At 33.9% G+C, this 24,676-nt stretch overlaps 1 protein-coding gene across 2 annotated transcripts in view; it reads left to right on the forward strand.

Annotated features, from left to right (window-relative positions):
* AFG2A (AFG2 AAA ATPase homolog A) overlaps window positions 1–24,676 on the forward strand; it is a 241,320-nt gene that overhangs the window by 43,511 nt on the left and 173,133 nt on the right. For both annotated transcript variants that reach the window (XM_069493176.1, XM_069493174.1), the window contains 3 exons: window positions 3,723–3,932; window positions 18,076–18,129; window positions 20,237–20,316. In XM_069493176.1, the coding sequence (XP_069349277.1) occupies window positions 3,723–3,932; window positions 18,076–18,129; window positions 20,237–20,316 (344 nt within the window). The remainder of the gene's footprint in view (window positions 1–3,722; window positions 3,933–18,075; window positions 18,130–20,236; window positions 20,317–24,676) is intronic.

The raw sequence follows: 24,676 nt of genomic DNA on the forward strand, positions 1-24,676 counted from the left end.
GGGTCACCCAGCTCTAGGAGAGAGAACAAATTCACCTTTTCTCTGCCTTTTTGTTCTATCCAGGCCCCAGCAAATGAGATAGTGCCTACCCACATTGAGAGCTGATCTTCCTCACTCAGTCCATAGATTCACATGCCAGTCTCCTATGGAAATACTTTCACGGACACACCCAGAAATAATGCTATACCAGCGATCTAGATATCCTTTAATCTAGTCAAATTGACACCTGAAATTAATCATCATACCATATAAATAATATTTTTGTTAACGACTTTATTGAGATGTAATTCACATACCAAGTAATTCACTCACTTAAAGGGTACAATTCAGTGGTGTTTAGTATATTCACAGAGTTGAGTAACCATCATCACAGTCAATTTTAGAACATTTTTATCATCCTAAAAAGAAACCCTGTACCCTTTACTAATCACCTCCCAACCTGTCTATCCCCCACCCCCAGCTTCAGGCAATCACTTAGATTTGCCTGCCTATTCTGTACATTTCATATAAATGGAATTATAAAATACATGGCTCTTTGTGAGTGGCTTCTTTTTCTTAGCATAAGTTTTTCAAGGTTGAAATATATCCCAGTTGTACCATGTATCAGTACTTCTGTTAAATAATGTTTCATTGTATGGATATAGCACATTTGATTTATCAATTCATCAGTTGTTGGACAGTGAGATGTTTTTGCTTTTTGGCTGTCATGAATAATGCTGTTATAAACATTCATGTATAAGTTTTTCTTTGAACACTTATTTTCAATTCTTTTGGGAATGTAGGTGTGGAATTGCTGGGTCATATGGTAACTTCGCTTAAGGGTCATTGTCCTTTGTTGCCTGATGTCTGGTGTCCTGAGAGTTGATGCTTTATGCATTTTGTCTAGTTTTTTTTGTTTTTTCTTTTTCAGTTAGGTAAATACATGCAGCCTAGTTCGTTAATTTTTATTTTGCCCCTTTGAAACTTGTCCATAAAAGGGTTTTGTTTTGTTTTGTTTTGGAATTTATTTTTAACCTGATCATCAAGTTCTTTGGCTTCTGTGGGTATACAGTTTGAATTTTTCATTTTATGTTTTTCGTTTTGTTTTGGGTTTGTCTGTTTTGGGGTTTTTGTCCGGGAAATACTGTAAGATGTTTGTAGGGAACATTTTCTTTGGGATTGACAGAGTATATAGACATTTATTATATTGATTTTTCAACTTTTGTATATGTCTCAAATTTTTCCAAATGAAATTTAAAAATTAAAGAAAAAGAAAAGATTAAAGATACCCATCAAGATGTGGCAGTTCTGCTACACTTCCACCTAAAGCAGGCCCAGTTACACCAATAACAGTTGCCTTCTGGTAAACAGTAAATTTGATTCTACCAGTGATAGCTGGATGTTATAAGGCCCTTAAGCTCATGTGTATTGGTCTCAAGTTTAATTTTTAATAGCTGGATGTTATAAGGCCCTTAAGCTCATGTGTATTGGTCTCAAGTTTAATTTTTAATTTTATTAATTGGTGAAGTTAGAAATCGGAAAAAAGAAAGGCAAAATAAAACCCAAGGCTGATGATGCTGCAGGGAAACTTATATACTTACTGCAGGGAAACTTATATACTTACTGCTGGTATCATTAAAATAGAGAAAATAGTTGGAATAACAAACAGGCATTATACAAGAGACCTGTAAATATTCATGCCTTTTAATCCAGTGATCTTATTTCTTCAAATAAATCCCAAGAAAGCAATTTAGAAAAAATAAATAAATCCTATTCTCAGGATTATGGTTGATAACATAGCATTCTTCTGGATCTGTGAACAGAAAACAAAAACAACAAAATCCCCCCACTAAACCATGTGAGTTCATTTGAAAAAAGTACTCTTTTTCTGATATTTACAAGCAAAACCCTCTCTTCTTCTTTGGAATTGTAAATTGTCTATTATCTGGCATTTCTTCCTGCTTCTTCCTCTCCTGTATCTTAAATGTAGGCATGCCCATTGATCTGCCTTTGACTCACACCTCTCTTCTCTTGGTTATATGAGGTTATCTTGAAATCTAAAATTCCAATCCTATCATCTTTCCAGAGCTCCATGCTCCATTTGTTCTGCTTATATTCCAAGTGCTCACTTTTTTTTTTCTTTTTTTGGAGACACTGTCTTGCTCTGTCACCTAAACTAGAATATAGTGGCATCATCATGGCTTACCGCAACCTCCAACTCCTGGGCTCCGTCCTCCCAAGTGTCTGGAACAACAGGCTCGAGCCACCATGCCTGGTTAATTTTTATATTTTTTGTAGAGACAGGTTCTTGCCATGAGTAGCTCAGGGGCTGGTCTCAAACTTTTGGCCTCCCAAAGTGCTAGGATTACAGGTGCAAGTGCTCACTTTTGATCTTTTGAGTATCGTATGTTCCAACTCTGTGTATCCAAAAAAAATCTATCATATTTATTTTCCCTGCTAAAGATATTCTTCTGTGGTTCATATTCCCTTTTTCTAGCCATCATAAAATCTTTAGCTTTAAGTTTCCCTCTTTTTTATTAGGGTTAGGGTTAGGGTTAGGGTTATGTGTTCATTATGTGCATGTGGTTACCCTAGTTCAAGCTTTTATTTATTTATCTCATTTTTAAATATTTTAATATTAATTTAACTTTAATAATATTAATATTTAATATGTTCTTTATTTGTCTCCCTGCTTTCTGTCTCCTCTTTAATGAATCTTGTCAGAGAAGTCTTCCAGAAACACAGATCAGACCATATCACTTTCTAGATTAAAAACCTTCAAAGAGTTACTATGTACAAAGAGTTAACTCCATCTCATTCCTTCATCTCGTCTTCAGGGCCCTATGATGCATGGCTTCAACTTTTCTTCGTTTCCCTCTTTCAAATCTTTTTTCTGTCATCCTCTTTATACTTGTTTCCTTCTGAGCCTTGTGTCATTTTGTGCCTCCACCTGACCGTTCCCCTGTTGTAACATTTCCAAATTTTATCCATCCTTGAAATATTGGCTTTCAGATTTGCCTTCCAGCTGAAAGTAATCTTTTCTTCCCGGAAACTCCCAAAGCCTTTTTCTGTTTCTTTGTTATTGTACTTAGTATCTTTCCATTGTACTGTGGTTATTTATGTGCATGATACTGGTTGTTATTAGTTTGTAAGTTCTTTAAAGTGTGGATTCATGTCTCATTCTTTTCTCTGTTTCCTGTGTACATTATCTGATAAACAGTTCATTCTTAAGAGGTATGTATAAAGAACTATCTTGTTTTGGGGGTATTGAGAAAAAGGAACAAAATTTTGAGGATACTTTATGTATGCCAAAGATAAAAAGATCATGTATTCCATAAGGATCTAAAAAAATATGCGTAGAAGTAATTTTGCTAAAAAAAAAGTAGTTAGATATGTGGGTGAGACCTTGGATTACTGACTAACCATTGTCAGACAGATGAAACCTGACTTTTAAGAACTTTTAAGAAGGGTAGACTTAATAATATGTTCAATCATTTAAACATTTATTAATATATAATAAGACTTACAAGCAGAAATATTTTGGTTTTAAGTATTTTTGCAATATGCAGCTTACATTTTATTTTCTGTACTCCTAATTTCTTGATATTCTTGGAATTTTTTTTAAGAATCTTCCTAATTCTTAAATAGTTTTCTTCCCTGTGCAGTTTTGTTGATATTTTTTTTTTTAAGTTCTCTATTTGTTCTGGCAAAACTTATATTTAGAAAATGTTTTGTTTTTTTAGGTATCCTGGTCAGATATAGGAGGACTGGAAAACATCAAACTGAAATTGAAACAGGCTGTTGAGTGGCCCTTGAAACATCCAGAGTCTTTCATCCGAATGGGTATTCAGCCACCTAAAGGAGTTCTTCTGTATGGGCCACCTGGATGTTCTAAAACAATGATAGCAAAGGCTTTGGCCAATGAGAGTGGACTGAATTTTCTAGCTATAAAGGTAGGGTGCTAAACTTTTTCATGGTTACTCTTTCTCCTGGCCTCCCTCCACCCCCACCTCTCCCACTTGTAGGAGAACATACAAAGGCATCCTAAGGAGCAGCTGGTTTTTATTTTTTTATTTGAGGTTGATGGCAATGTAATATAGGGAGAAGAGAGATAAGAAATAAATTAGTGCATGTTATCAACAAATCATGGTGGACAATGAGAAGACTGCCTTGTTTAGTTTCTTCTCAATATTTCTTATACCCATGTGTAACAGAAAGCAGTTTTCTTTTGTTTCTGTGTCTTTAAATTGCACTAAAGACTTTTGCTTAACCAAGACTTAATTATAAACATGATAGTGAATTCAATATTTACATACTTAAAATTTTCAAATAAATAAGACACTTTTTATGGCAAAACTAGATTCTTTAAAAATACTTTACCAGTCAGAAAATATATGTGCATTATTTTTATTCTGAACTGTACACATACATGTTTTATTTGTTCATTGCTCTACTTTCCATTACTTGGGATAAATAATCTTACTTGATATATAAGTTTTTATATTTCCTTTAGGACCAGATGTTAATTTTATTAATTTTTATGTGATATTATTATATATCCAATTACCAAATATACATATATAAAACTTTAAATCCATTTCTGTGGACTGCTATGTCACAAAAATACCTACCTAACCTAAATATCAATTCCTTTCAAAAAGGCACATGATAATCTTCCTGGTACTTGATAATACCAGGGAATTTTTTGCATAAAAAAATGCATTTTCTATCTTAGAACATTGAAATCATTAGTGGTTTGAAAATATTAAACTTATTTCAGAGGAGTTTATCAACTTTCGGCTTTACTTAAAATTTATATGGAATGATATTTAGATGTGTTTAATCTGTTAACTTTAACAATCAGTATCTTCAATATATTTTTGATTATCTTTTCTTCTGGGAGATATTGGTGAGTAAAAATATGGGGAGAGGACCATTTCTACCATACTCAGTTATGGCAGATCACAACTACAATTTTAGAGGTTGCAGTTTTAAATGTTCGAGTAAAAGTGCTTTTGAAATTTCCAAAGACATCCTGATTTCTCTTTGGTCCTTGTCCTCTTATCATGTGGTAATGGACATGGCTATTTACTGGCATGTCTTATTATTTTTACTGTCATCTCCATTTTACTCTTCTTGTCATATGTAGTCTGCAATTGTGTATTCAGAATATTAGAATTTTTTCTATTTACTGGAAATCTAAAACTTATTTGATGAGGACCTAGCTCACAGTTATTTAGACTTGAATCTCAAGGAAGCACACTTATTTTCTTAGAAACTAGTATCTCACTCTTTTTGTGATCCGAGGTAACAGTAAGAGATGCCACCAGGACTGGTTTCTGTACTATCATAGGATTACTTGGAAATATACTTATTTTGCTTTTTTAAAATATATAACCTTCCATAATTTTAGACAATTTCACTTTTAGTCTTTCTTCATTATGAGAAAATGATAAGTGGTTCTTTGAGAGGTTTAACTTAGACATTGTTCATGTAAAATAACCAGCCATGTGTTAATTTACTTGAACTTTTTCATTAAGTTTTTAATTCTTTTAGGTTATACACAGAAAAGATAAGTGATGTTAAGAAGTTATCTTACTTGAGTTTATAACACTTAGAGATTTTTGTATATTCAAGTTCCTAATTTTTATTGAATGTAAATTTTTATTCACTATAGTACTGTAGTTTGACAGTTGTCACTTTTTGAATCTGAGTGGAGGATATACTTAATGAACCATGAGTGTTCATTTTTTAGGTTGAGTATCCTTTATCCTAAATACTTAGGACCAGAAGTGTTTCAGATCTAGGATTTTTCAGATTTTGGAATATTTACATGATGTGTCCCGGTTGAGCATCTGTAATCTGAAAATTTGAAAGCCAAAATGCTCCAGTTAGGATTTCCGTTGAGTGTCATGTTGGTACTCCAAAAGTTTTGATTTTGGAGCATTTCAAATTTCGGGTTTTCAGATTAGGGACACTCAACTTGTATTATTCTTTTAACTTTCCTATACGTTTAAAGATTTTCAAAATAAAAAGTTGGGGACTTTTGCCTTCTACCAGCATTTTCATTGGTCTTTTCATTTTAGTCTGATTTATGATTGTGAGGAGAATTAAAGTAGTTATATCATCCAGCTTATGTATGAGAAACTGAAGTCAAAGAAGCTAGGAATTCATATTCCAAATATTCTTTTTAGTTTTAACTTGCTATACAGAAAAAGTTGCCTTTTGGTTTCAGTATAAATGTTTGTTATCTAAGGGATTTAAGTGTTATAATTTAATTTGAACTTTTGAAATAACAAGTCGTACATCTTTTACAAGTGATCAGAAAAAAGTAGGCATACACTGTAATTTTCTAGCCAATTGGGAAACACAAATATTTTAGATATATTGAAAATCTTTTCACAGTGATAGTTACCTTAAATCTGTGTGATATTTTAATAGGAGATTTTAAACATTTCTTTTTCTAAGTTTATGAAAGAACCCTTTAGCTTCCCCTGTCTATCTTTTTAAAACAGAGATTAAAAGATATATACTGTACTCAGAGTTGAAATTTCCCTTTGGCTTGTGTGGACTGGCATATGTATGTATTTTTGTGCAGATTGCAACACTTGACATGTTGAGTAAGTTTTGTTTGTCATCTGTGTCAATTACATCAAAATATTTTCCAGTTGCAATTTCCTCTCTGCTTCTATCTTTTTTTTTTGTCTGGAGTGCTACAATAGATTAATTGTCTTTGGATAGCTGGGCTGCTTACTTTATGAAGAACTGTAACTGATTCTGGAAGAAGGGTGGTTAGGCCTCTAACAGGGATTTTCAGCAAGTCCTTTATTAATTGTATTGGTGAGTACAGGAATGTGATGAGCTGATAATGTCCTCTACTTTTTGGGAAATTTTCTTCTGTATATTTGTCTCAGAGAGGAATTGTATAAAATATATCTCATTTTCAGGAAAACCTGTGGTTTATTCAAAGCAGTGCACAATTGAAAGCACAGATGGTCCCCAACTTAAGATGGTTTGACTTACAATTTTTTGACTTTATGATGGTGTGAAAGTGATACACATTCAGTAGAAACCATACTTCGAATTTTGATCCTTTACTGAGCTCGCAATGTGCAATATGATACTCTCTTGTGATGCTGGGCAGTGGCAGTGAGCTATAGCTCCGAATCAGCCACACAATCATGAGGATAAAGAACAAATACTCTACAGCGTACTGTGTTGCCAGATGATTTTGCCTAACTGTAGGCCAGTATAAGTATTGTGAGCATGCTTAAGATAGGCTAAGATAACTATAAAGTAAGGTAGGCTAGGTGTATTAAATGCATTTTTTGACTTACAATGTTTTCACCTTATGATGGGTTTATCAGGACATAACCCCATCATCAGTCAGGAGCATCTATAATTACTATTCTTCATTTAACTAGGTCTCTTAATATTCTCTTATCAAAAGTACACGATAATCTGAATTTGAAAAATTCTAATTTCATCTTTAGGCTTCTGTTTTTAAATTATGTAGACTATTCTGTACATCATAGAGCTTCCATATTGCAGATACTGCATAGAAAACTACATAGATACCTCTTTTATATACAGAATGTTTTAAGATTAATTTCTAAGATTACAGATAATGATGATGATGTTTAAGAAGGTTGAGTGACTTTTCCAACATTGAAGTGGTGGTGAAGGAATTGAAATTTTGTCTTAGAACTTCCCAACTCCAAAGACTGAGCTCTTAATAACTGTATAATAAAATCTTCCATTCTCCCACCCGCTTTTTAAAAAATAAAACTAGTGTCTAGTGCCTTTTTCATTAATTATACCAAATTACTGCAGAAGCTAGTTCAGTCAGTTTGTATAGGGCAGGTTCAGAGACGTGGAAAGATGTTTCTGAGAACCAGTTTAAAATAATTTTGTTTCTCCAGGACAAAGAAAAGTGAGAAAAATCGTATGGCTTTGTCCTAAGAGTAAAAGTGGAGTGAGTTAATAAGAAAGGGCAATCATGGCCAAAGAAACAGGAAACTGTTGGATGAAATAGAAGTACCTGGAAAACTATTGGTGGTTGAATAACATAGAGCTTGAAATTTACCTATTAGTGTATAGTTTGTGCCCTTGAAATTGAGTATGTCATAATGAAAAGAATACTAAACTAGGATTCAAATAGCTTTCGTTTGCTTCCTAAACTTAACACTTTTTAGCTTTGTAACCTTAAACAGGTTCCTTAAGTCTCAGTTTTTCACTCTATAAAAGTAGTGTAACATTTGTACATTATAATCTTCTCCAAAGCCTATATTTGAAAAGTTCACTGAAAAAGTTTGGAAGGGTATAACTTCCTACTCCTTTAGTGTGGGTGGGCATAATGACTTTCTTCTACAGAGTTTAATATGGAAAGAGGGGAGGGGGTGAACTACTTCATAATGGAGAAACCTGACAAGCAGTATCTTAACCGAGTGAGCAAGGTTGACATCTTTGGCAATGAGCCATGTTGGTAGTGCAGTTGACCCTTAAACAACATAGGTTTGAACTGCACGAGTCCACTCACACACAGATTTTTTTCAGCAGATACATTCGGTCCCGCCCTGGTGGTGGGTTCCGCAGCCATAACCAAACTCAGGATCAAAAATACATTGTTTTTAGGATGTGGAAACCCATGTGTAGAGAGGGCTGACTTTTCGTATCCTTGGGATCACTAAGGCCAACTATAGGACTTGAGTATATGTGGATTTTGCTCTCTGTAGTGATCCTGCAACCAGTCCACTGTGGATACTGAGGGATGACTGTATATTATCCTTAGATTATGTGACAGTGATGCCACTTTATTTCTGGAGTTTCCCTGAATGCTCATAAGCTCTGTCTAACCATGAGAAAATGTTAGGCAAACTGAAATTGAAAGATATTCTATAAGATACCTGACTAGTACTCCTCAAAACTGTCAAGGTTATTAAAAACAAGGAAAGTCCGAGAAACTGTCACAAGCAAGAGGAGCCAAGGAGACATGATAACTAAATGTTATATGATAATATCCTGGATGGAATCCTAAAATAAAAAGAGAAGGACATTAGGTAAATACAAAGGAAATCTGAATATCTGTGGACTTTAGTTAATAATAATATATCCATCTTGGTTCATTAATGGTAACAAATGTACCATGCTAATAAGACATTAAGAATAGGGGAAACTGCAGGTGTGGGTTGGATGGGTAGTAATAGGAGTTTTTTGTACTATGTTTGTTGATTCTTCTGTAAATCTTAAACTTACTAAAAAATAAAATCTATTAATTAACAAGTTTTGAGGTCAGTATCACAGATCTGGGTATATTATAGACATTCAGTGAAATAATTTAAGTTAAAAAGGTCAACTATGAGTTCTGTACTATAGTGAACAGGATGAGTGGAGTATAGAGAAAGAGAAGAATCATAGAAAAGACTGTGGATTCCATGGGTGAAGGGCTTTGGAGGAGAACTTCTCTCCTGTTCATTATCCTCCTGTCCACGATGATAGTGGAAAGTTACTGAGAAAAGCCCTGAGAAGAATTTGGCTGGGGAGCCTGGGTTTGGGGCTGCCCTGAGCTTGCCTTTTTCACTGCAGTTCTCAGTTGAAACCTATAAAGGTGTGTGTTAGTTCTGGCCCCAAACCCAGACCCCAACATTATAAAGAACTCTTTCTCTTAGTATTTTGGTTATTTTTTTTTTCTTTCACCTTGGGTACAGCTTCTAATTTAGGGTCTCACCAGGAACTATGTCCAGTTTTATGCCTTTTGTGGATCCTAACTTTATATTCTCCTTCTATGGGTTTATTGGCATTTGGGCTCATCTGGAGTCTGAAACCTTTTGAGTTTCTATTTAATTTCTTTTAAGTTTTTGTTTTGTTTTAACTTTAAAAATTCCCTTGACTTCTCCAAACAGTGTTGTATTATGTGCCTCATTTGCTTAAATTTGTAGTTATTAGCATCAATATTAAATAAAGACATCTACTTAGTTTTGTCACTGTTTGAATAGCTGGCTGTTAGGGAATAACTAATAGTAACTTGTGATTCTTGGGACAAATGGAATAGTTAATTTTCCATTGTCAGTTTCACAAAGTTATTTGGAAGTTAGATTGCATTTACTTAAATTTGTCATTATTTGTATAGCTACAGTGTTAATGTTGGGGCATCATATGTAATGAGTGTATGTGTTAATTATTTTTTTGAGTTGAGCTTATATGAGTTGATAAAACTGGTATCTTAAAAAGATGTCTTGACATAAAAATATTCTTTAAATAACATTTAACTAAAAGCAAAAAATGAAAAAAGAATTATGGTAACAAAACCTTTAGTATTTGGAATCTAAGAAGACCTAGAGAGATTTAGAAAAAGAAGAATGCTTTTAGATTTATAAGAAGTCTAATAGAAAATTTTATTGTTTTTTATTTTTTAGTCACGGATAAATTAGCTGATGGAGAGAGACTAGTTATTTTTTCTATCTTTTAACTCTTTTCTGAGTGAAATTTAATTAAAGATGAAATAAATATAATTTTATGTCTGTAATACTTTAAAAATATTTATAAATGTTTTACAATTGGAACAACTTAAGATATACATATTAAGCACTTTCTGTGTGTGAGGCACCATACATGGCAAACAAAAATAATTTTTCATTAGAGGGGCCCTTGTCTATCAACTCATAATTTAGTGGGAGAGACTAAACTAATATCATGAAATGGGTAACATTTATAGTCTGTAGTTCTTGATCGTTGGTTGTATGTGAGAAATGAGAAAGAAAAGGAAAAGTCAAAGATTAAAAAATTTATTTTCAATGACTAGCAGATGGAAATACTCTAACTCTTGGGAGAGTAGGAGAAGCAGGTTGGAGGTGAGAGAGGAGGTTTGGAATGGGAATTTAGACATGTTGTGTTTGAAATGCCTCTGGGACAAAGTGGCGGATATGTCCCAAAGGCAATTGCATATGTGGTTTTATAGCTCAAGAGAATGGTCATTTCTAGAGATGAAAACATGGAAATTGAGAACCAGTGTTCGAGATTCTGCAGAGAAGTCAGTAAAAGAGAAGGAGAGCGATAAGAGTGGTTGGTTATATTACTAACAAGAGGGGTTTTCATGGGTTTGTATACATTTGTACATGTACACTTTATAGCTTGCTTAATTGTAACCAGCATGATGTCTGCAAAGTAAGTTCTGAATAAACATGTAATTTTTTTTTCTGAATGAATGAAGGAATGAATGAATTGTGAGGAAGGTTTATGTTATACCTTTTCAGAGGAACACTTGAATTCTGTTTTCTTCCTTGCCAGCTCCTCTCACATTTTAGGTTTTTCACTTGGTCTTAGCATTTCTTGCCTAGTACTTAATGCCGATTTTCAAACCCTTTGAAGTGCTTTCCCAGAGTGGCCTTCTGTATGTGCTGATGCTGTACTTTTTATTAATTTTCAAGATCCTTTACTCATGTTACATGTATGTAATTCTATCTCATGTGAGTTTAGGTTTTTATGAGCATATTCCATAACATTTAGCCATAGTTAACACTTAGGTTAACTTGCCTTCCCCAGACATTTTAGAACTTATAAAAACTTGATTTGAATTGTAATAGCCAAAAGCACCAGGCAGGTGTCAGACACATTTAAAAAGCCCTTGGGAAGACTGGAAAAAACCTAGTAGTGATTAAAGGGGCAAAATTGTAAGAGCATGAGGTGTAAATATTATACTTGAATTTGTGACTGATACGGTGTGAAATAATGAAACACAGTAAAAGATAAGTCAGGTTTGGTTCTCACTAGATTAATAGAACAGCTGGACAAATATTTTCATAAGTATTTAAGATATTTTTGTTGTTTTGTAAACTTGAACACTTGAAATCTTGGCCATGGAACATTAAAAAGAAAACTTCCAAAATAAGCCAGTTCATGGTACTTAACTTATTAATGGCAGTTTTTCTTGATCATTCTTATCAGTGAAGTACATGCTATCTCAGAGGTAAAATGTAGCAAGTCTGACATACCAGTTTTTTGCTAAGTAAAATTGGCAAAGAAATATTTTATCTAGCCTTATCAACCTTATTTAGTCTAGGGATTTATGTGTTATTTTTAAAGAGTTAAGTAACTTTTGATCAAATGTAGAACTCGTAGACCACAGGGTTTATATATATATATATATATATATATATATATATATATATCTAAACCAGATAGTTAGATGTAAATGATCCCTTGTTTATAATGGGTATTAATAAAATTCTTATTTTCAAATTGATCTATGCTAGCATCTTTTTAGAAAGAATTAGACTTCACCCTTCCTACTTGATCTCCTGACCACAAATACCTTTGAATTTAAATTGATGGTACTTTGTAAAATCTTATGGGGACATTTTCTTTTAAGGCCCTGAAGAAAAGAGAGGACATAATTTTTAGAAAGAGTAGTGATCTGGAAACCAAAATCCTGCATTCTTATTATCATTTCTGCCATTTAACTTGTTCTAGGACTTTTGGCATGTTACTCAGCTTGTTTTGTACTTTGCATCAGGTTTTAAGTGACGTAGTTTAAATGACTCCTAAGGCCCCTCTGTTGATAATACATGAGTAGATCACGATGCTTATATTTTAATCCATTGCTTATCTTTTATGCCTGATGGTGGCTAAACATTTGGGGCAGTTCCTCTGTCAAGTGTAACATTTAAGGGACTTGAATCCAAGGTCTGGCATTTAAATTACTTCACGTCTTTGCACTTTATATTTTTTTTTGTAAAATTATGATAGTAAGAGTATCCACCTTAAAAGATTGTTACAGGTAGTAAAGGGGATAATACATACCAAGAATTTAGCAAGTTTTCACAAAATTAGCTCATGCTAGCTGCTGCTCTTTTGTTTTCTTTCTTTTTTGCTTTTCTTTTTTTTTTTTTTTTTGGTGAAACGTGGTCTTGCTCTGTTACCTGGGTTAGTATGCAGTGATGTCATCATAGCTCACTGCAACCTCAAACTCCTGGGCTCAAGCGATCCTCCTGCCTCGTCCTCACAAGTAGCTGGGACAACAGGTGTGCACCACCACCCTGGCCTAATTTTTCTATTTCTTATAGAGATGGGGTCTTGCTCTTGCTCAGGCTGATCTCAAACTCCTGGCCTCAAGCGATCCTCCCACCTTACCCACCCAAAGTGCTGGGATTACAGGCATGAGCCACCACGTCCAGCCTTCTCTCCTATTTTTAAGAAGTAGATGTATATGTGACCTCAAATGGAACAAAAAGTATGGCAGCAAAGCTTATGACCTGTTTTTTTTTTTTTTTTTAATTTTTTTTTTTTTGAGACAAAGTCTCACTCTGTTGCCCAGGCTAGAGTGAATGCCGTGGCGTCAGCCTAGCTCACAGCAACCTCAAACTCCTGAGCTCAAGGGATCCTCCTGTCTCAGCCTCCCGAGTAGCTGGGACTACAGGCATGCACCACCATGCCCGGCTAATTTTTTCCATATATATTTTTAGCTGTCCATATAATTTCTTTCTATTTTTAGTAGAGATGGGGTCTCGCTCTTGCTCAGGCTGGTCTCGAACTCCTGAGCTCAAACGATCCGCCCACCTCGGCCTCCCAGAGTGCTAGGATTACAGGCGTGAGCCACCGCGCCCAGCCTTATGATCTGTTAAGTTTTCAGTTAGTGGTAGTGTAAAATGTAATACATATCTTTGAAACTGAAAATAAAGTTTTGCAACTCTTCGTACTGGAATACAGTGATTTTTGACAACTTGAATGTCAAAATAACCTCCCTTGATGATCAAATTGCTTTGACTTCTCATAAACTTCTAGACCAAATGCAAAGTATCAGTTCAGCTGGTTGGGTTGTATTTTGCAGGCCACTCATCTAGGTAAGATTCATCAGTGTGTAGTTCTAGTTCTATACAAAATCACATGTTCTCTAGGGAACTTACAGTCTTTTCATTATTACTATGACTTGTTAGTAACACTGGACTTGGATTATTCCAATTCAGATTTTCTTCACAGTGCTAAATTCTTAGGCTAGATTTTCAAATCTCTTAAATTTTTCTTTCTGTTTTGTTTTGAGAGAAAAAGCATTGTTTTTTCGCCACAGGCTTCCTGTAGTCCAACTTTATGTGGTAGTGGAATGACCCTTCAGTTGGTTGAGGCTATTTGCCATTTTTCCACATTTTCAACAAAAGATCAAATCTGTTTGCCTGTACATTGGATATTTAAACAATATTAATCTTTCTATTATCAGTACTAAGATACTGACATTGTACTCGGCAGAGAAGAAATCATGAAATGACTGTAATCTTGTAGTTTTCAACATTAATCTTCAAATTATCTTCTTTTTTAGAATCATGATATAGAGAGAAGAATGATCATTTCTCCAGGTTTTATAACCTCTTTCCTGCAGTTAAGCCAGATAAATTAAAAAGTAGTATATATGCCATAAGTTCTATTACCTACTTAAGGAAATATCTTCACTGGATTACTATTATATGTCATATCTTTGACTTTTATGGGTAGTTGCTATAAGAACAGCAATAATAATACAGGCTTGGCATGATAATAATTTCAGTAAAAACAATGACACCAGCAATTTCCTTTCTGATCATTGTCAGACCACAGCTTGCCTAATTAGTTACTCTAAACTGATTAAAATCTGCATAAAAATTTCTTGCTGCCCCCAATGCTCAACAAAAACACATTTTGCCATTATCTAAAACTTATTTTATTGGGTGGGCCATGATCCTTATTTTATTGTTCACTTTCTTAATTCCTTGTCTACAGTCTCCTTTGGGTAAAAGAGTAATTTACCACATGTAAATGAAAAGTGCTGGTTTTGTTTATTTGACTTTATATTATATTATGAATAGGCAGGTCTTACTTTGGCCTGAAGTGCAGGACTGTTAAAATGATCAAGGTGAAATCATGCAGAATGACCTTAATAATCAATGGGAAAAATTACAAGTGTTATGTGACCTTTAAAAATTTTGTTAAAACATTAAGAACTCTCACTCTTGATTATAAATATATGAGGCAATGCATTTTGGCTGTATAACAGCTTCCTTGCTAATCTCCCTGCTTCCAAACTTTCTCCCTTGTCCAGCCCTACATTCACATTTTGACAGTCTAGTATTCTATTTCATGAAGACACTACAATTTATTTACCTACTTTTATGTTAAGGCATTTTTAGATATTTCCAGGTTTTATTTTGTTGTTGTAAACAGTGCTTCCATAATATTCTTGTACATGTTTCCTTGTATATATGTATAAGAGTTTGTCTAGGGTGTATGAACCTAGAAGAAGAAATTCTTGCCATTGGGTTTGAATATCTTCAACATTACTAGATACTTTGAAATTGCTTTTTTTGTGTATCATTGATTTTTAAAATTTTTTTAATCAATTTTCTTAATATTTTGAAGGTTTTTCATTCCTTAGCAATCATATCATCGTCATTTTTGATGACTTTCGATCTCATGGACAAAAGTGAACTGTTTCAAATTGTATGAGATTATTCTAGAGCAGGGGTCAGCAAACCATAGTCTTTAGACAAAATCTAGCTTGTCCTTTATTTTGGTCCAGCCCCCTGGCTAAGAATAAATTTTATACTTTTAAAGGGATGTTTAAAAAAAAGAAGAATATGTGACAGAGGCTATGTGTGGCCTATAGAGCCCGAAATACAATCTAACCCTTTACATTTCATTTTCCTCAATCCCAGAATGCCTAGGAAAATGCCTTCAAGTTTATTTACCTCAGTGATGGCTGTGAGTGTACACTTTGTGTCCTAGTTACATAGTCTAACTTGAATCTAAAAATAAGCTTGTATAATTGATTGATATTAAGATGTTGCTGTTTCTTCAGAATCCTTAAAAAAGCGAGAACATTGTGCATCAACATAACTAATGTTGCATTGTCTTTATTTAAGTTAAATCTATTTGGGGACTGTACTATTTAAGAAATTAAGATAATTAAATAATTGGTGATGAAACTGAAGTCATGAAGTCTCTCTGTAATATCTTTGGGAGAAATAAGCTTTAACAACAATTTTATTTTGTAAACATGATTGCTTGGAGACAGTTTAAGTACCAATGTACAAATGATAATTATTATTAATATTTACTCATTGAAAGTACTAAGCCAAGCAAGTTTTTATTTACTTACACATATTTTATAACTTTGTTTATTGTGTGTATTCCCTGGTTGTTGGAAGATTTTAGTCAGAGATGCAGAAATATATTAAATAATAGATAGTTTTAAGAATATGTTAATATTACCCTTTTCATTTATCTTTTCTCTATTTAGCCTCAAATATTACTTTTTGGACTATAATAAATTACTCTTCAACAGTTTTTTAAAAAGATTAATCATCTTGGATTAATTTAAAAAGTCATGCAAAAAGATAAAACTGCCTCTGTTATTATTTAAGGTTTCCTATGGTGATACTATCAGATACCTCAATCTTAATAGACTTTGTCAACTTGAACATTGAGATGTTCTCTCTATCCTTTTATTTTTTACTCTTGACTTTTCTACCCTGATTCCCATATGTTCTAACCTACTCATTTGTTACCATATTATCATGTTTAAATACTTTGGAAGCTGCCATTGTGGAGGTAGTTGTCTTAGTTAAGGCTTTTATAACAGAATACCATAAAATGGTGGTTTAAACAACAGAAATCTGTTTCTCAAGTTCTAGAGGCTGGGAAATCCAAGATCAATCAAGGTGCTGGCAGATCTGGTGTCTGGTGAAGGTTTGCTTTTTGGTTTTCAGGTGGCCATCTTCTTGTTGTAGCCCCACATGGTGGAGAGCAGAGAGAGAGATCAAGCTCTCTTGTCTCTTATAACAGCACTAATCCCGATCATGAGGGCTCCACTCTTATGAACTAATTACCTCCCAAAAGCCCCATCTCCTAATATCACATTGCAGGTTAGGATTTTAACGTATGAATTTGGGGGGAAAACATTCAGTCCATGAGAGCACGATACAAAAACAATATTAAAGACTGTCTCTGTTCCATAGGCATGTTTGTAACTTGAAAAACTTTTTTATGCCCCCAGTTTTTTGTCTGTTTGTCCCTTCTGTTCTTCCCAACCTCTCTTCTCCTGACTTTTGGATTGACCGTATTTGACAATATGCAAAATGCATTTTCTGGGGTTTGCCTATTGTGTCTGAATCAGTCAGATTTTTAAAAATTGATGTCAGTTGTTTAGGAAATACTCAAGCTAATGTCTAGTAATATCCCCTGAATTGTCTTGACGAGTGATCTCATGGAATAGAATACAAATCTTGTTCAAGGTAAGAGGGTGTGTGTTGTGTTTGTGTGTCTGCCGAGAGGAGAGAGCAGCACACACATACATATGTCCATTGGATTTGGGATGTGTGGGGAACTGTGTCAACACAGCTAAATGCTGGGAGGAACAATGAATACACTGAGAGAAAAGTCCCCATCGCTGAGTAAGACATCTGACATTATGGGAGAAACTTTATGTCAGTTTCTGATGGGAATAGTTGTGGTTCTACGGACAGTTTTAGTTTTTTTTTTTAGTATTCCATGGCTTCTTAGAGTAACTGTGTGTCCTGAGACAATAGGTGTGTGGTTAAAAAAAAAAAAAAAAAAGAAGAAGAAGTCTGCCGCTTTTCTTACAATATCTGATATTTAGGTACTTGAGGAAATAAATGTTAAAATTCAGAAATGTTAATGTCAAAATATGTACATCTTTGAATCTGATAAGTAGACCTAATCAGAACCAGCCCATTGGTTAGGCCTGAGAATGGGAATGGATGTTAACCTTTTTGTTGGTCTTCCAGATTAGGCTAATCTATCTTTTGTGCCTGGCACCATGCCTGACATATTGTAAAAATATCAATGGAGGTGTACACAGATGTTGAATAGGTGTTAAAGTATTATGTTTAGTCACAGCCTTTCCTTTGTATTAATGTGCAATTTTTAGAACATAGAATGACTTTAAATTTTGAGACATAGACAGCACCCAGTGAAAATAAGCATGCTAAAGGAACTAATTTAAACAGATTTTTGCTTCTTTTCTCTCTTGTATATATTTTTTCTCCTTAATCAAAATAAATATACATGGTTACATTTATAAAGACACTGAACAGTTGTTTTCTTTTCATGCAGGGGCCTGAGTTAATGAATAAATATGTTGGCGAATCTGAAAGAGCAGTTAGAGAGGTAAGAAGATTATGCCTTAAGTGGCACTCTGCCGGGGAGAACCATGCTTCTGTCTTTCTGTTTGGTTTCCATTTGGTTTTGGGTAGCAGACTTTGAAATTTCCAGATCCAAATTTTTGTGGTACATTTTTTTCTTCAGGCAAATATTATTTTATTATTTGGAAATGCAGTTTTGATCATCTGTAATACTTTAGTATTATTTTAAACATCATATTACCAGCCTTTATTTTTACCAAATAATGATATTTTTTAAAAAATTGCCAGCATTTCTTTTTTTTTTTTTCTTAATAAAGGATATGTCCGTATCTACAAAGGAGAACACATGATCCCAAAATGGGATTTAAATCCTTTAAATGAGATAACCTTTTAAATTGAATAAGCTTAGCATATGAAAATTTCACTGTACTGTTCTTATTTTTCTTATTTTACTTCTTTGACCTCTTCCTGGTGATTTAGACAATGCATCTTTCTCTCTCTTAAGTTTAAAGGTAGACCTTTAAAGCCAGTGCCTGACTGTGTCACTCCCTCATATTGAGGAATCTACTCAACTGGTAAATTCATGCAGAGTCAAGGCAATTAGAGCCAGCAGTTTGTCCACATGTCTTTCTTGAGCCGGTATTGGCCTACCTCACACAGGGACCCTATGTGCTCACAGACACTGACACATAACAACGATGGAATGGATGGTCCTTATTTTTGAAGTACCAGTGAGGAGTATTAAGGATTGGAATACTTTGTCATGAGAAAAAAAAAATTTTTTTATTGAGTATCCAGTGTTTATTATGTTTTAAGCACTTTACATATATCAACTTATTTAATCCTCACAATAACTTTATGAAGGAGGTACTATCTGTTATTAGCTCCGTTTTCCAGATGAGGAAATTGAGGCACAGGGAGGTTAACTCACTTACCAAAGGTTGCACAGGTAATAAATAGTACTATAGTATTTAGCATCTGGCTCTAGAGTTCTCATGCTTAGCCACTGTCACTCTAGAGGCAGAATTTCCCTAGTATGGGCCACAGATCCCCTACATCAGAATCATTTGGAGAGCTTATTAAAAGTCCCAATTCCTGGGGAAAACTGCCCCTCCATGCTCATCCTCTTAGGTCTGTGGATCTCAGATACCAGGATGTCTCTCAAACTCACGGGAGAAAAAATTTTAAATTACTTTTTGTCCTTTTTTCCTTGAAATTGTAGATAATGGTAATCATATAAAACATTAACTGATAATGACAGCATGAAAAAGGAAGGGTTTATTCATGTTAATGTTTTGGTAACTGTTTTGTATTTTTATGGCTGTGCTACTTGTGACCAAAAAATAGGGGTCTAAGTTATAGGACATATACAGATTTCTTTCTGCCTCTGGCGCCTTTTTTTTTTTTTTTTTAGCTCATTCCCACGTCTGCCATGGCTGTCTGACATTTTCTGAGGTTGGTAGTTTGGTTGGCTTCTGGTGCAGACAGCGTATGCTCCTCTAAATTTTGACCATTTTTCTTGTCCTGACTTTACATCAGCCATTGCTTTCCCATATAGTCTTCAAAGAAATGAATAAGGCATGTGGCTTTTGAGTATATGGGTGTTTTATTAATATATGCTAGTCTATGGCTGATTGTTTTTTCTTTTAAATAACAAGTTTATAATAGTCAATAATGCCTGTTATTTATTGAGCTCTTACTATGTTGTAGGCATTGTGCCAAATGCTTTGTGTTCTTTTTTTATTCAATTCTTAAAATATTCTTCTGAGGTAGGCAATTTTCCATATTATAGATGTGGAAATTGAGGTTTAGAGACGTAAAATTACCTACTGAAAGACACACAGGTACCCAGTAGAGGAGGTGGGATTTTAACTGAGATTATCTGATTGCTTAACTGAATTGCCTTCTTCACACCCATATGAATATGTATTAGTAGTCTTATCTTTGTAAGCATTGTTGAAGGAGATACTTTTACATCCATTACAAAATCCTGGGTTTTACAGAAGTAAGTGGACTGGTTGACTTGTTGTACCTAATAGATTTGGTTGTAAATGCAGTTTTCAAACTAAAACCAACTACAGAATTTTCTGGAGTTTGTTGATCTTTAACTAATGTGACACTCTTTCCACCAGATCTTTCGAAAAGCTAGAGCAGTGGCTCCTTCCATTATTTTCTTTGATGAACTTGATGCCTTAGCAGTTGAAAGGGGCAGGTAAGAAATATTTAATAGCACTGCTGGTACACAATAATATGCTATTACATAGTAATAGTGATTGTAATATAGAATAAGTAGCATTTCTTATGCAAATTTTATCTCTTAATTCATTTGGCCTAAAAGAAAACATTTTTCAATTTATTTAATTTTTTTCTCTTATAACCCATTAAATTATTTCATATAATCACTTTATAAAACTTTCATATATAATTGAAAAACTACACTGATATCTGTTTGGGGCATTGGAGTTCATTTTTATAGTTTATTATCAACAGAGACTCCTTAGTACTATCTATGAAAATTAGGGTTGTTATAAACATATAACTAAAACTGTGAACAAAGATGGATTCAGCATAGTTATTTCCTGTAGTAGAATATAATTATAATAAAAGATATTAATTCAGATTTTAGAATTCTCTGGAATAAACTGTTTCCTAAAATAAGATAAAATAGAATATAAATTAGTATTGATGTCATTTCAAACAAGAGTGTGTGTGTGTGTAAATATATCTCAGAACTGTTTACAAATATATTATTTTGTTTTCCATACTAATGCATAGAAGTCTTTTAAGTAATATATATTACATGTATTTCATGTTTGATAATGTAATTTCATGTATTCTGTGCCTTCTTGATGTATATATTGATTTTCAAATTTCTACTGATGGTAATTACAGTGAAGGGAGAAAGCAAATTGTAAGTCTCAGTATTAAATGTGATAAGAAGCATTGCTGTTGTCTTTCTTCCCATGTAGCGCTGCTTCATCAGAGTATAAATTGTCACTAGGAAACTATCATTAGGAGGTAGACTGCCCTACTCTCTATTCCCCATTGTTTGATATTCTATAAATATTGGTCTTTTTGTTTTATGAGTTGAAGTACTTGAGCACTCTTACTACTTCTGAGTTGAGATGGCATAAAGGGTTACACATAGCTCAAGTTTGCCTAACTATAAGCGAAGAAAAAGAAGTCAGAGAAGTAGGCTGAAGTAGAGTGACCTGCCACATTTATGTGATACCAGAGACATCTGGTTTTGGAGCCTAAAAAGGAGCAGGGTGGGATACACTGTTAAATATGAACCAGATGGGAAGTAGAATATGTAGCAGAGTTCTCATAAAATGCTCCTGAAATAAAATGATGTGAGAAACCAGACAAGGTACTTTATAAAAATATCCTGGTTTTGTAGGCAATTTGGCTTAGTAGGAATTTGCAGACACATTAGAGATGCTAAAGACTTACAGCTACTAGATGTCGTTTTCTCTAGTAGTCTTCATTATATTGAACTTTTCAGGGAACATCTGTATACAGCGTATACCTCCTTCTCTTAGTGGCTTGCTCAAATGAAGACCATCATGTGTCCACTTAATGATCAGTTATATTCTGAGAATTGCAGTTGTTAGGCAGTATCCTCACTGTGTGAACATCATAGAGTATACTTACACAAACCTAGATGAACATCATAGAGTATATTTACACAAAACTAGATGGTATAGGCTACTACACTATATACCATATAGCCTGTTGCTATGCCATCCAGCAATACATATGGTATATAGCCTCCTGCTTCTAGGCTACTAACCTGTATGGCATGTTACTGCACTGAATACTGTTGTAGGTAATTGCAACACAATAAGTATTTGTGTATCGAAACATATCTAAATATAGAAAAGGTGTAGTAAAAATACAGTACTATAATCTTATGGGACTACCTTTGTTCTTGTGGTCCGTCGTTGACTAAAATGCTGTCATGTGGCACATGACTATACAAATAAATGGTGTGCAGTTTCCTTTGTATAGAAAAATTTCTGGTCACAGTTTATGAATTTAGTTTACATTTCAGAAAACTAAGATGAAGCACTAATGAACACATACAATGCTCGTGGGTCCAAAGTAGGGAGTTTGGGTTGTACTTTATTTGTGCCAAATCTTATATAGTTTATTTTTAATAACTGTAAGAATCTCATAGAGTGACATTCTCGTTTCAGTTCCTGTTTTTTTCTTTTTCCTAATTGTATGATGGGCCAGTATTGCCTAGAAGTGATTGTTTTATCTAATTAGATTGCTATTACTTGAAAACTAAAACAAATAAAAGCTCCATATGTATTTTTGTTCTTTGGCAATTTGAATTGAATACAATTATTAGAAATTGAAAAACTAACCGCTAATAGATATACCAGAAATATAAAACTCCCAAATATTAAACCAATTTCGTGCATTGTTAAAGCATTCATGGAATAGGAAGACTGAAAAATTCCGTAAACTAGGAGGAATTTCTACATAAAATTAGGCCATAGAATATTCACTGATTTTATTTTTCAAAGCTATTATCTGTTTTCTATGATAATATTCAGATCAAATCCATATGACTTGTCCCAAAATGACGGTGCATAAAGATGTATATTTCTTATCAAGATTTTCATTTCCATATTCAAAATGTTTAATAAATTGAGCAAAGAATTATGATATATTCTAGTCTTGACTATCTTGTGCATATTAAGTCAAACTATTTTGACTATTTGAAGTTACTTAAAACAGAAGACATGGTAATTAGTTATGAAACTGAGGATTGCAGCTAGCACATTGTAAACAGAGCATAGATACACTATTTGCTTAGCCTTAGAAATCTTTATGCTTTGAAAAGGAGGCATATTTCATGCTTATAAATATGTCTTATTATAACCAGTATTTTCTCCTCTTTCCTGCCTCATTTAATAGTATCTTTGGGACTTGAAAAATATCTAAGCCTGATATTTACTTCTCTTCTTTTGTACGTCCATTTAAATTATGGGTCCTTTGACTAAGCTTCTTTTGTCTTATTTTATAATGTGAGTTAGAGGAAATGTGTGATTCTCTTTGCAAAGTGTTTTACTACATTTGGGAAAATTGAAAATACTGTTAAGGGTAGCGTATCTCTTTGAAAAATAAGGTAACATGAAAGGGAGTGAGGCATTGAGGTAGGGAGGTGAATTGAATTATACTGGGCTAATAATAATATTAGGTAACATTCTTTTAGTGCTTATTATGTACTAGAAACTGTTCTTTTAGTGTTTATTATGTACTAGAAACTGTTTTAAGTGTTTCACAGGTAAAGAAAAAAGTCACAAAAAGGTCCCTGTATTAATGCAAAGTAGGGTATTATACAGCTGGCAATTGGCTCCAGTACTCCAGTCTTACCTCCTGGCTAGCTTAAATTTTTACCGTTTTCATGGTTGTGGTGGGGATGGGAAAGCAAACTAGACAGTAAATCATTATTCAACCTTGTCTCAGGCAGCAGTCCTGTCACCAAAAGTGCAGAGGTGTAGGGTCAGCCCAGTCTCCTCTGAGGAAATGAGTATTAACTAACCTGGAAATTCCTAGAACAACTTTCTCTGTGTGGGACATTCCAGCCAGTCACGGGATCCTGAATCAGCTGACAGTGATTGCCCGGTAATACCAAACTTCAGTCAGGTCTAGAACAGATTTAAAACTAGGAACATAGGGTCGCTAGGCTAAGAGAGGCCCATCTTATTTATTTAATTAACTTCCAAATAATGTCACTCCCTTTATTTGGACTCCACTCACCATATTATGACCTTTTGCTGTATTAACTCCTAATCTTCACAACACCAGAAGGTGTAGATCTTGTTCTCATCTCCATTTTACAGGTGAGAAACCTTGAGCATATAGATGCATAAATACCTTCCTTAAGCTCATGCATCACTAAAAGCAGAGCTGGGATTTGAATGTAGGTATATTGATTCCATAGTGGATACTCTTAGCCACTTTTGGACTCAACTACTATACCACAGAGTCCAGCATTCCAGGTCTAAGCAGTTAACTAACCTTTTAAGCCTGTGTTTATTGTACATTTTCTCTGTGACTTACATTAGTAATGATTTTGTCTAACTGGGCTGTTTTAAGACTCCTTTGAAAGTGTTCATTCATTCACTTAGTAATATTTATTGAATGCTCATTCTGAGCAGGCTTTGTGTTAGGGATAAAAGAGTGAGCAGGACCTAGGGCAAGTTCCTTAACCTTACTAAGCCTTAATTTCTTCATCTGTAAAATGGAAGTAATAGTAGTAACAAATTTTAAGTTGTTGAAATTAAATACATGTAAAGTGCTTCACATAATACCTGGCATTTAATAACTGCTTAGGAAGCATCAGTATTTATTCTTCTAGTAATTTTGTAAGATATTCCTATAATTTCCATACAGATTGAAATTTAGTAATTGAGGTTGAATTCTACCCCAACAGAACTTACATACTAATAGAGGAAACTGATTAAATAAAAATCTTGGAATTAGAAAAAGTATTTTACAGCTGACAGATACTGTGGCATTTTGTCTGTCTAAGATGCCTTTGGTTGTAAGACACA

Source organism: Eulemur rufifrons, chromosome 18 (assembly GCF_041146395.1).
Source record: "Eulemur rufifrons isolate Redbay chromosome 18, OSU_ERuf_1, whole genome shotgun sequence".
In the NCBI taxonomy this organism is placed as follows: Eukaryota; Metazoa; Chordata; class Mammalia; order Primates; family Lemuridae; genus Eulemur; species Eulemur rufifrons.